General features: G+C 45.2%; 1 protein-coding gene across 1 annotated transcript; it reads left to right on the top strand.

Annotated features, from left to right (window-relative positions):
• Positions 1-126: 126 nt before the first annotated feature.
• On the top strand, positions 127-11688 carry fbln5 (fibulin 5). Its single transcript, XM_070979200.1, has 11 exons — positions 127-566; positions 770-824; positions 1048-1096; positions 1244-1528; positions 6514-6636; positions 7515-7631; positions 7856-7972; positions 8493-8615; positions 9183-9309; positions 9456-9651; positions 10981-11688. The coding sequence occupies exons 1-11, from the start codon at positions 523-525 to the stop codon at positions 11140-11142; spliced, it is 1398 nt and encodes a 465-aa protein (XP_070835301.1). The 5' UTR covers positions 127-522; the 3' UTR covers positions 11143-11688.
• The last annotated feature ends 865 nt before the right edge of the window (positions 11689-12553 follow it).

A 12553-nucleotide genomic window follows, 5' to 3' on the forward strand; every position in this document is an offset into this window, starting at 1 on the left:
CTTGCGTTGGCTGCGCCAGATGTGCAGCGTCGTTCAGCTGCACGAGAAAGAGGTGGGGGCTGTTTATATCTTTGGAAAACAGACACTCACTGTTATGTTTTATGCCTTTTCGCCCCCCAACAGCACAGGAGTAGCAGCCTGTCGGAGGGAGTGCGCAGCTGTGGTGCCGCTGACTCTGTGCGCTGTGACTGGAGGGGGCTGGCTCTCCCTGATTGAATCCAGCTGTTGTGAAAGTGCTCGGAGGGGGCCCGTCAATTTGCATTGCTAAATAATCTTTAGAGCCGACAGAGCGGGGCAGCAGCAGCAGCAGAACAGTCCATTTTGAAAAGGCATTCCTGCAACACTTGGTCAATGTGCCGGAGCTTCAGCTCGACCAGACAGCGGTTAATGAAAACCTGGTGTCGGCTTTCGCGTAAATGCGCATAGTTGGGGGGTGGTGAGAGCCCTGCTGGGTAGCGGAGAGGGGATTTGTGGAGTATTTACGGGTCGGCTAAATCTTTGCTTTGAGAGGAACCATAAACCATGCTTTTTGAAATACGTGGCTTCAGGTTTTGCTCTTGTGCAAGGTCAGTAATCTTCATTTTGTCTGAATCTGGCGTTACCTTTGCGTAACGGACCAGGCTGAGTTGTTTTTGCTGTAGTTACGTGTTTGAATGGATTTGTAACGGGATGCTTGCGCTAGTTCCTGTTTCTTTTCTTTTTTTTCTTTTCTTTTTTTTTCTTTTTCCAACGACGCTGTCTCTGAAAACTTGAAATCCCCTCTTTGCAGGATGCTGGCAGCTCTGGTATTTATTCTGCTTCGTATCCAGCCTGGACACGGACAGGTAACACCTTTCATTGAAGTCATGTTTTCAGGGATTTCATTCATTCAAGGTCATGATCAGTGTCTGCAAATGTTTCAAAGTCAACACGTAAAGATGGAAAAGCTGATTGTTAATAACTTGTTCGAACCGTTTTGCGTGAATAGTTTAGCACCAGTTTGCCAAAAATGTCCACAACTGTAGAAAACATGAGTTCTGCTCAAACAGCCTCCTCATCTCTCCTCAGACCTGCACAGAAGGCTTCGCATATGACCGCAGGGCAAGACAGTGTATAGGTAAGTGACAGGACCCCTACTCTCCTGCTGTGAAAGGTTACATTTTCACAAAGTTCCCAAATTTACCACGAGAGTTGAACGCATCACGAGCCCACAGATGTTGTGGATGCAGGAATGGCCTTATCAATGCACAGCTCTGCCTTCCAGATGTGGATGAGTGTCGTACCCTGCCAGATGCTTGCCGGGGAGACATGCACTGCGTGAACCAGAACGGAGGCTACCTGTGCATCCCGAGGAGCTTATACAACCAGCCGTACAGACCGGACCCCCCGGCCCTGCCCGAGCCGGTGTACCCGGACTCCTCGGCTGGATTCTCAGAAACCTTCCTCCCAGCTCCTGGTCCCAGGTCTGTGGAGCCCAGCTACCCCAGAGTGAGGACCACTGCGCAGTGCATCCTGGGATATACCCCTGCGGAGGACGGTACCTGTAATGGTGAGTCAGTGTCTGCGGACGTGCCCTCTGATTGCAGTTGTTCTACAGAAGAATGGCACCTGTGACTCTTCTAATACCATAAATGTCATTATTGAGTTGTTAGTTGAGTCTGTTGGTTTTATGTATCAGGAGTCTTCGGCTTTTCCAAAAGCGCTGCTCATTGTGTTCGGTTGTTTGTTTATAGTGGCCACCCAAAACCTCGCTTAGTTATTCACAGTGGGTCGGCATGTACTCCCATTCCTCACAGACAGCGAATGCAGCCAACGGGACTGAAGCCAGCTTGTTGTTTCTACAACCATGGTGGTTACAGGGTGGGATTGTGCCCCTTTAAAATGAAGCCGGCGTACAACCCCCTTTGTCACTGTTTTATTTGACTTTTCATGGGCCTGAAGATGCAAAATCATCCAAGAAAACTTACAAAGATTGGAGGAAAAAGCTACGTTTGTGCATCAACAGTGGAATTTTTTTGCTTCCCTATGATGTTTATCCTCTTGTAACCCTTAAGGCTTATAAAGCGACCCTTTGGCAGGACGCCTGACCCCTTTGATTGGGAACCACGTTTAGATAACGGTCAAATTTTACTGTCCTGGAATCACTTTTCCAACATTGTTTTACAAAATCATCCTCAGTTTTAGTGGTTCTCTTAAAAGGTGGCGTTCAGTGAGGGTTCATGGCAACTCTTAAAATTATTACTGCATGATTACCTGCAAGGCTGCGTCCTCTGCTGCAGCTGTTTGCCGTTTCTGGCCTCTTTGCTGCTCTCTCTGCTTGTGAATGTTTTGAGAAAGATGGCCCTCACATCTGCTATCTGCCGCTGTTTATCAGATGTTAGAGTGAAACTAGATGGACGAGGTGACACGTGGGAAAGGAGAGAGACGCCAGAGATTCAGTGTAAGTCATTAAAGCTTGTGATTGAACTCCAGGGGAATGTATGAATCCATCAGATCGCAGGGACAGATGTTTGATGCTCGGTGCAGCGGCACGTCTGCCGTCGCCCAGCCGGAGCGGAGGGGCCTTCAGCTCCTCTCAGAGAGCATATTTCTGCCTTCTGATTGATTCCGTTGGATTTCACAACCACAAGAGATCCCAGCTGTCAGATAAACACAAAATATCTGATGTTCCCCTACAGCTGTCCTAAACACATCGCAACATAATTACCCCAGTGTGTCCAGCTGGGACAAGCTGTTGAAAATGGCCTTCAGAAAGTCCATCTGGGGCGCTCTTCTGTCATTTGGGATAAATCAGCCGTGACCCTGTAATTAGTGGAAAATGTACACATATAGTGCAGTTTTCTCCCTCTAAAGAGAGCTTTGGAGTTTAGCTCATGCACAAATACAGACTGTTTCCCTTTGCAGGGGAGAGGGTCTGTCAGGGAATCGACTCACAACCTTGTTTGGGTAAACTACACCATCAGAGTGCCAAAGATGAGGTCATTTGTTACCAAATCTGTGCCCGAGCTGAGCCTGGAGAACAGGCATTCCTCTGTGGAGGCCGATTGTAATGAGTCCTCTCGCCCCTAAAGGCTGTGTGTGTGTGTGTGTGTGTGTGTGTGTGTGTGTGTGTGTGTGTGTGTGTGTGTGTGTGTGTGTGTGTGTGTGTGTGTGTGTGTGTGTGTGTGTGTGTGTGTGTGTTGGGGGGGTGATGTAATGGGCTGTTGATTGATGCTGCTATGGGGCAGAAATTGCACAGACTGTGACTTCCTGTCTGAACCTGCAACAAACATGGCTTTGTCTTTAGGTTAATGTCACCAATGGCACCAGTCTGGGAGAACAATAGCACAAATTAGGTCTCTGGTTTGCGTTTCTGCATGTGTGGGTCTGTTTTTCCAGGGTCAGATTGTGCTGCAAAGGCATTTTACCAACAGCATTATGGCGTGCTGGAGTATTATCCCTCTCTCAGCTTTCCAAAACCCATCCTTGTAGCAGCTTATTATTGACCCACCCCTGGACGTATCTAGCCATGCAGATACACTTTCCAAAACCATGTGCATTAATCAAAATGCCTCCAGTCGTCTGGGAAGAAACCTCGCAGCCTGACTGCAGGGACTGCTCCCATTCAGTCACAAGAGGCTGGCCACTGATGCCGGGTGATAAGGCCTGGCTTGCAGTTGGCGTTCCTCCCAGAGGTGTTGGATGGGGTTGGGGGTCATGGCTCTGTGCTGACCACTCAAGAACTTCCGCACCAATTATTTCTCTGTGGACCTGGCTTTGTGCTCGGTGGCACTGCCATGTTGAAACAGGAAAGGACCTTCTGCAAACTGCTGACTCACAGTAGGAAACAGAATTATAGTCCAGTCACTGTATGCTGTAGATTTTTCCTTGAAGGAACGGTTTGACATTTTGAGAAACATGCTCATTTGCTTTCTTGCCGAGCATCAGATGAGAAGATTGATACAGCTATTGTGTCTGTGCAGTAGGCATTAGCTTAGCTTAAAGACTGGAAACAGCTACCCTGGCTCTGTCCAAAGGCAAAACATCTGCATACCAGCACCTCTAAAGCTCAATAATTAACACACTGCATCTCATTAGTTTCATCCCAAGCAAAAATTGTAGAGTAAATGGCCAAGAAATAGTCTGGTACAACTTGCAACCACAACATGTTTTTTAGATTTTGGTTTTTGTGTAGATTAAACAAGATGAAGAGGTGCTGGTAGGTGGATGTTGTTACCTTTAGACAGAATCAGGCTAACTGTGCACCCTCTGCTTTCAGTCTTTATGCTAAGCTAAGCTAACTGTCTCCTGGCTGCAGCTTCACACTGAACAAACAGATGCAAGATCAATCTTCACATCAAACTCTGGGCGAGAAAGCAAACAAACGCGGCTCAGAAAAAGAAAAGAATAAAAGTACACAAGAGTCTGTGGACAGGGGTGTCCAGCACGTCTTTCTACAAACAATGAAGATCATCCACAGACTTCAGTGTGTTCACGTCCACAGCTGCATTCTCCAGATAAAGACTGTTTACAGCGAGGTCTCTAGAGAATCCAGATATGATCTTTCAAAGCTCTGTGGAAGTTTTATTCACCTTCATCCTTGAATTGATTGCAGAAACTTTGGCGGCAGATGTCTAAAACGTCTGCAGATGAAAGCAAAACTACCTGCGTGAGCAGACACGAACAGCGGGAGGTGAGGGAGTATGCTCGCAATTTGGGTGAACTGGCCCTTTAAACAGGAGATATTTGCTCAAGTACTTTTACACACCAAGTCCAGTGATGCCTGCAGAGTTCAGCTCTGGTGTTTTAAATCCCACATGGGACTGTGCTGTTCATTTCCTCTCATGACTCCAGTTTTGGGGGATTTTCATGTTATTTGCTTGAGTTGAAGGTTTTCATGCTCCTGCATGGTTTGACAAACGTTTCCAGCCTTCTGGGCTTTTGAAACCAACAGATAAACTCAAAGTGCATGACAGCTGATCTGAAAACAAGACAGTTTGAGACATTTTTCTAATCACTCAGTTCTAAATCGCTTCTGATCCCATTCGTTGTATTTGTTTTGAGAGCTGATTGTGATGAACACAGCTGATATTTGGATCTTTGCAGCCAAGAGGACCTGGCATTGGGATTATCCGGAATCACTTTGTGTAAATCAACATTTTCTCAGTTTTCCTCCATGTCAGCGACATTCTGACGTTTCAGCCCAATCCCGTCTGTCATGTCTTCCCTGAGGCTGATCCGGATTGTCAGCAGCAGCTCGTGAAACAGTCTATATAAGGAGCTGAAGTTGAAGCGCTCCTGCAGCCTGTGTGTGTACAGGCTGGAGACCTGCAGTGAGGCTTACACATGGTGTGCAGATGAAGACCCTTCAGAGAGGTTTTGACTGGTAACTGCAAGCAGGTGCCGGGGCCGTGTAGCTGTTGGCGGGCGGCCGAGCGCTCCGGGCCCCCTCCGCCCCCGTGAAGGGCCGCTGCTCCAAGTTGGCACAAAGGGCAACAGTCTCACCGACAGACATTATCGCTTATCAAAGCTGCCTGTCCAAACAGAAAGCCGGGCTCCCACCCATTTCCCCCGCTGGTTTTCTAGAGATTGGTGACTTCATGGTCTGAGAACCATAAACAGAGGTTGGAATTTTTGATTTGTCATATCCTCATAAGGAAATGTGGCTATTATGATGTAGAGCGTGAGCTGCTCCAGGGGCGTCAAAGGAATTCAGATTGTAATCTGAGAGATCTTTAATCTTGTGCAAAAACAGTTGGAAGTTGACACTGTACTGAAATGCTAACTGTTGTTTTAAGAGTTTTTTAAGCACAGGGTGGTGAAAACCTGAGGGGTGCAGAAACAGACTTTTGACCAGAAGACTGCTGCTGTGATGTCAGAGCCAGCAGGGAAAGCTGGAGACCAGTTGGCATGTTTGGAGCAATGCATGCAGACCTGAATCATTCCCACCCCAGTCAGGCAGAGAGACAGGAGGGCTTGATTAGAAATACAACAAAATATAGATAAAAACAGATAACACAGTCCAGAGAGAGAGTATAAAAGCATCACTCCTCCATGGAAATCAACATCATCGCTGTCAATCAATCATAGAAATTTACTCTCTCGAGGAAGCATTGTTCTGTTTTGTTATGACCTTTTATTAACTAGCTGCTTATTAGCATGCACTTTAGCAGCATATTGGCTCTTTAATGTCTTAATCTGTTTGACCACATTCTATTAACTAAGAGTTTTCCCTTGATAAGCTCCTGATTACTGCTTTTTTAAGTAAGAAAGGAAGTTGTTGTGCATGAATTACAATCTTATTTCTTGTCCACCTCTTTGTCCATAAGTTGTTTTGTGATTCTTTTATGTGATTTGGCTGCTGAAACAGTGCAGCTTCCCTTTAGGATGAGCGAAGTACTCCATCCGTCCATCCATCCATCCGTCCATCCATCCATCCATCCATCCATCCATCCATCCATCCATCCATCCATCCATCCATCCATCCATCATCAAGTTAAAAAAATGGAGAAAAACTAAAGACCTCTCTCTGCTTTGCTCCTTCTCTTCTTCCAGATATCGATGAATGTGACACGAACTCTCATCACTGTAACCCCACCCAGGTCTGCATCAACACAGCAGGTGGCTACACCTGCTCCTGCACTGAAGGATACTGGCTCATTGGTGGACAGTGCCAGGGTGAGTGAGCTGTACCGTTTTCAAACATCAGCGTGCTTTTTTCAGAGCGCTGAAGATTTAAATCTTTCAAATCATCCATCAGATCATTCAGTTTACTGGAAGCTTGTGAAAATTCATCTTGCAGAGATTTAAAAGTTGCTTGAGAAAGTGAATCTGTCATAGTCAACACCGCAGTTACTAACAGGAAGTGTTCCGAACCCCTCAGACCGTGGTGCGTTTAGGGAAGCTCTGACATTTGGCCACCCAACTAGTTTGTTTGGAAGAAACATCTGGAAGTGGTCAAACACTGTGGACAGGATAATGTGAATTTGATGATTCAAGTTAAAAAGTGTTGATGTCCAGCAGCTGAGTCTCAGCTCTGTGATGTTTTTACTTGATATCACCAACGAGGAGTCATTACCAAAGAATTACATGGAGTAACTACTGATCGAGATGCTTTATCGCTGCCAGGCAGGTTTCTAGCTCCTCAAATTGACTTTTCAACACTCTAATATATTTAATAGCAGCCTTGAAGTTGGAAATTGGTCTTCCAGTAAAGTAGGATGCACTTGATTTGCAGTTAATGGCCTAAACCACCAAAGTGGTCCATTACAGTTTGGTGTAAGCGCTGTAAGCAAATGAGACCGAGCAGCGACATCAGTGCAACCATTCCCTAAAATTAGGACCATGTTACTTTAAAAGACAATGCTGCTTTCTGTCTCAGTTTACGCAACACCATCATGACCTCTCCTCTAGCAGAACAGCGCCCCCATCAGGTTACGTGCACTAAAGCAGCTCAGCAAAGTTTTCTGGGTTTTTATTTCTATCCCATTGAACAGACCTACAGTATGTATAGACGTTGTGGTCCGTAACCAGTTTGTCTCTTTCTTTTTGACCAGATATTGATGAATGTCGCTATGGTTACTGCCAACAGCTGTGTGCCAACGTCCCTGGCTCTTATTCCTGCTCCTGCAACCCCGGCTTCATCCTCAACCCGGACAGCAGGACCTGTCAAGGTACACACACACACACACACACACACACACACACACACACACACACACACACACACACACACAGATAAACACTGGTGAATACATCAGTTCACAGTCATAAATGCAGACAATCCCACTGTTTCCTGTCTTTACACAATAAACACACACACACACACATACACACACACCTCCATGCTGTGTCACCAGCGTTGTATTAAAAGCCCTGCTCGCCGTTGCTCCTGCAGATGTGGACGAGTGTGAAGACGAGCCGTGCAGTCACGGCTGCTTCAACACCTACGGCTCCTTTATGTGCAACTGTGACGAAGGCTTCGAGCTGGCAGCCGACGGCACCACATGCATTGGTGAGACGAGCTGCTTGTGGTATTTGTACCTTGACGGTGTCTAATCAGAATTTAATTTAGTATTTACGGAGGAGAGCATATTCTATATGTCGAGCACAAACATTTGACTGATATTAGACTGATATATTCAGATTAAATCCACATTTTCCACACAAATATAACATTAAACTTAAACACCTGTCAACATATAACATCCATCTAAAGAAGTAAAACATGCATTTCATACCTAGATACATACATTTTAGCATTAACACTGTCTATCCATTCATCTATTTGAAGCATATGTCCTGTGCAGCATCACACCTGCAGGGGTCTCTCTCAGCTCAGGCAGGTTACCCTCAGGAGAGACCACCAGTGTATCACAGGCCGACAAACACATTGACAGCTAAAGGCCTCTTTAAACCTGCATGTCTGTGGACTGGGGGAGGACCTGGAGCACCCAGAGGAAACCCGCACAGACCCCTGAGCCCTCGAGGTCTTTTTCTGATGAGTGTTAACGCTGCTTTCTGATTCCCTGCAGACTTGGATGAGTGCAGCTTCTCTGAGTTTCTGTGTCAGCACAGATGTGTGAACACCCCCGGCTCCTTCTCCTGCATCTGTCCGCCTGGATATTATGTATACGAGGACGGCAGGAGCTGTGAAGGTAAAGTCCAGGACAGAAGTTGGTGACACGGTCACTACGGTCACAGTGACTGAACTGAGCAAAAAGGTCGTTTTAAACGTCACTGCAGTGTCACAGAGTGTAAATATTTAGGCAGCAATGGATGAAAAGTGACTTTGCTGTGAGTTGCCTTGTTATGCATAATAATTCTGTTTTTTCAGCAAAGTTTTCAATATAATTTAATCCTGTGATCCGTTTTGCATGCAACTTTTTGGATCTGTCTCATAAAAAGTGTCCTATTTGAGGTTTTTATGTGGTTAAAATGGCACATCTGTAATTGTAATACTTCACTGAAGATATTCAGGGAAATGAAGCCAGCATTTAGACTGATGAATATGAATTATATGTTCACTGATCAGCACCTTCATTTATCATTATTATGTGCTCTCTACAGTCATATCGTGTTGTTGATGCTTTCTAAATGTTTTCTCTGATGATGATGATGATGATGATGATGATGATGATGATGATGATGATGATGATGATGTGGTGATGATGATGATGATGATGCTCTAACTGACTTTGATTGTTGTGTGTTTGATTTTGAAGATATCAATGAATGTGACACTGGTAACAACACCTGTACAACAGCACAAGTATGTTTCAATTTCCAGGGAGGCTATACATGCCTGGATCCTTTACAGTGTCCCTCTCCTTACATCGATGTTACTGACAAGTGAGTGTTTCTCCTCCTTTTTCCCAGCCGTGTTCCATCCTTTGAATGCATCTTCATGTATGTTCCATGACGTTTATGTCCATCACCACACAGCCATGCCTTTGCTTCCTTATCACATGTACTTATCTGCATCTCCTGCTCTGCAGTCAGTGTATGTGCTCGGCTGAGAACCCTGCCTGCAGGGACAAACCCTTCACTATTCTGTACCGACACATGGACTTGTCGTCGGGGCGCACTGTGCCTGCAGACATCTTCCAGATGCAGGCCACCACGCGCTACCCCGGCGCCTTCTACATCTTCCAGATAAAGTCGGGCAATGAAGGGCGAGAGTTTTACATGAGGGTGAGTACCTCAGGCCTGGATATCTAACCTGTAGATATGAAGGTGAAGGAAGTTGATGCAGTGGTAACAGCAAAGCATGAGACGAGGAAACGGCGCCACCTGCAGAAAGTCAAACTATGCAGAACTGAGCAGAAACCAGCAGCACTGTAGAAGTCTCATGTGATCATGGTGCTTAAAAATGATTGACAGTCAGCGAGTTGTATCAGAATCGCCTCAGAAATGTCCTCAGTCTGCATCTGCATTATAAATCTGTGCATCCTTTCAGAGAATATACACAATCTGTCACCAAGAAAGAAAACTTATCTAACCTCCTGTGGTTAGCATTTTAAAGACACAGTTCCTGCTATTATTACAGTGTCCCTGCTGATGACAATAACATTTTGTGGACAAATTCGGGATTTAAAACAAACAAGCAACATATTTAGGTTTATACCGAACTTTTGGATGCACTATAACAAATTCAGGACTGCAATGATGACCATGATTTTGGGCTTTTATGCCAAATTTCGTTAATTTATTGTGAGCACAAACTCAGCTTCAAACCCTGTGAAGATTGGTTTTACATGAAAATGGTGCAGTGCCTGATTTGAGGATTGAGCCTTGCTGCTAAACGTTTTGTCCTGATCAGTCAGCAAAGAACAATAATCCCACAAACAATTTACAGCCTCAGGTTAAGGTCATGTGTTCAATCCCACTCCCACTTTGTTTGAAATAAAATGTAGCTTTGTATAAAAAATTAGACATAAGACAGCAATTATATGATCCTGTGGCAAGTAAAACACTTTGATACAGATGTGACTGTAACTTCAGCTCTAGTATCATTTGTTTGAGTACCAACAGGCCTTTCTTATAAAAGATATTTTGGCACGTCACAGGAGGAAAAGCGCAGGTGTGAATGATAAAACGGATGATGGCATTTGCACTGAACAGAGTCATTGCTGAAGTTATTAGTAACACTTGTGCTTCGGGCACGATGCCAGAAAAGGAGGAGGAGGATGTAAAACATGGAGCGTCTGACCCTTCAGTGCGGCGTGCAGCCAGTAGATGGTGCAACAAGTGTGTGTAATGTGTCAGGAGGGTGATTTTTGAGTCCCAGTGTTAATTCAGACTTTTCAGGAGGATTTCAAGCTGTAAATCTTCTCTGTGGGGTGATTAAACGAGCGTTTTAGACCCGCTGCCACAGCGACTTCCACCCCTGTTGTCCTTGTCTGAGCAGGCCCTGCTGTGACCTCACGCACCGCAGAAAACACATTAACTTTCCGTGACTTTGTGCTTGTGTTTGGATGTCAGACTTCCTCACATCCCCCCCCCCCCCTTTCTCTGTCACAGCAAACCAGCAACGTGAGCGCCACCCTCGTCTTGTCACGGCCCATCAAGGGACCCAGGGAGGTGGTGCTGGACCTGGAGATGGTCACGGTCAACAACGTCATCAACTTCAGAGGCAGCTCCATCATACGGCTGACGATATTTGTGTCGGAGCACCCGTTCTGAGGGTCCCAGAGGCACCTCACAGCCCCCCCGCAAAGGAGCGAGACAGCTCACCTTTGTCTGGGTTTTTATTGTGAAATCATAATGTCATCCTCAATAAAGACACGTCCGATAAAGACTCAGCTGATGGGAAAGCATCCCTGTGCTCCAACCCCCCCACCCCACCCTGCTTTAATGGACACTGAGCTTTTATGGCTGCGATATGGACGTTTGACACACGGATGTTTATGGTGTACAATTTCTGACATCCTCTATTTAGAAAATGACCTGAAAGTATGGAAAGTACCCTGACTGAGTACCAGTGTATACACAGCAGAGCCCCCCCCCCCCCCCCCCCCCCCAGTTGTCTGTGAATTTTCATCCCTTCAGATAAGCTGTGAAAGTGACTTTTCTATGCCTGAATTCAAGAGCTGTCATCACCACCCTGAGTGGCATCAGATCGCTGAAGTGTACTTGTGCATTTGCAGTGTTTGAAACGATGTAAAAACCAGTCATTAACTGAATTATTGATCACAGTTTCTTTTAGACCAATAAATGTCTTCACCACACAACTGTCGCTGGCATGAGCAGGCTCCTCCACTCCTGAAACGCTTGGGATCATAAAGCACTGCCATATGGAATTCCAAATCAGGGGGTTTTGGGATAAATAGAACGAAATCTGGGATTATATCAGAACATTTTAGAACCATACTAATTTACTGCAGTTGGGTTTGTCAAAAAGCACATTTTGGGGGCAACTATACAGAATTTGTGGGCTTTGGGTGCTAAATAAAACCAATAAATGTCTTCATTACACAACGTGAGCAGCTCCTGAGCCCCTGAAACTACAGCAATTGTTTTAAATCAACTGTCATAAAATTTGGGATTATATCAATGAACAAACTTTGGGGATTTGAGCCCATGAAAAGATTGTGGGAGCAGAACAATTAACAAACACTGGGGCCTTATAAACTACAGTTCTGGGGGATTTGGGTGAACAATAGATGGATTTTTATTGAACATTGTTGGGGAATATAACAAATAGCAGGATTGTATCTAATAGCAATCACAAACTGGGGAAACTATAACACATTTGGATGATCTGGAGGCACTGTGACACATTTAGGGATTAAATCAGCACATAACTGCAGCAGTGTACTTGTATTTTGGCGATGGGGGGAGCACTACAACAAAACTTTGGTTATAGTAGTTATTTAAATTATTTTGGGACCGCAACAAATGACAATTCTCGGGGCGATGCATCAAATTTGGGGGATTTTTGTGCTTAATAACAACTTTAAGGATGATAATAATATTATATTTTTTAGCAGTACATTTGAGTCATTTGGGGACAGTTTAATTTTGGGGATTAAATGGGGAAGCACTACAACGAAATCTGGGACTGTATCAATGAACTCTCTTTTCGGTGGGGTAG

This window comes from Chaetodon trifascialis, chromosome 14 (assembly GCF_039877785.1).
Source record: "Chaetodon trifascialis isolate fChaTrf1 chromosome 14, fChaTrf1.hap1, whole genome shotgun sequence".
In the NCBI taxonomy this organism is placed as follows: Eukaryota; Metazoa; Chordata; class Actinopteri; order Chaetodontiformes; family Chaetodontidae; genus Chaetodon; species Chaetodon trifascialis.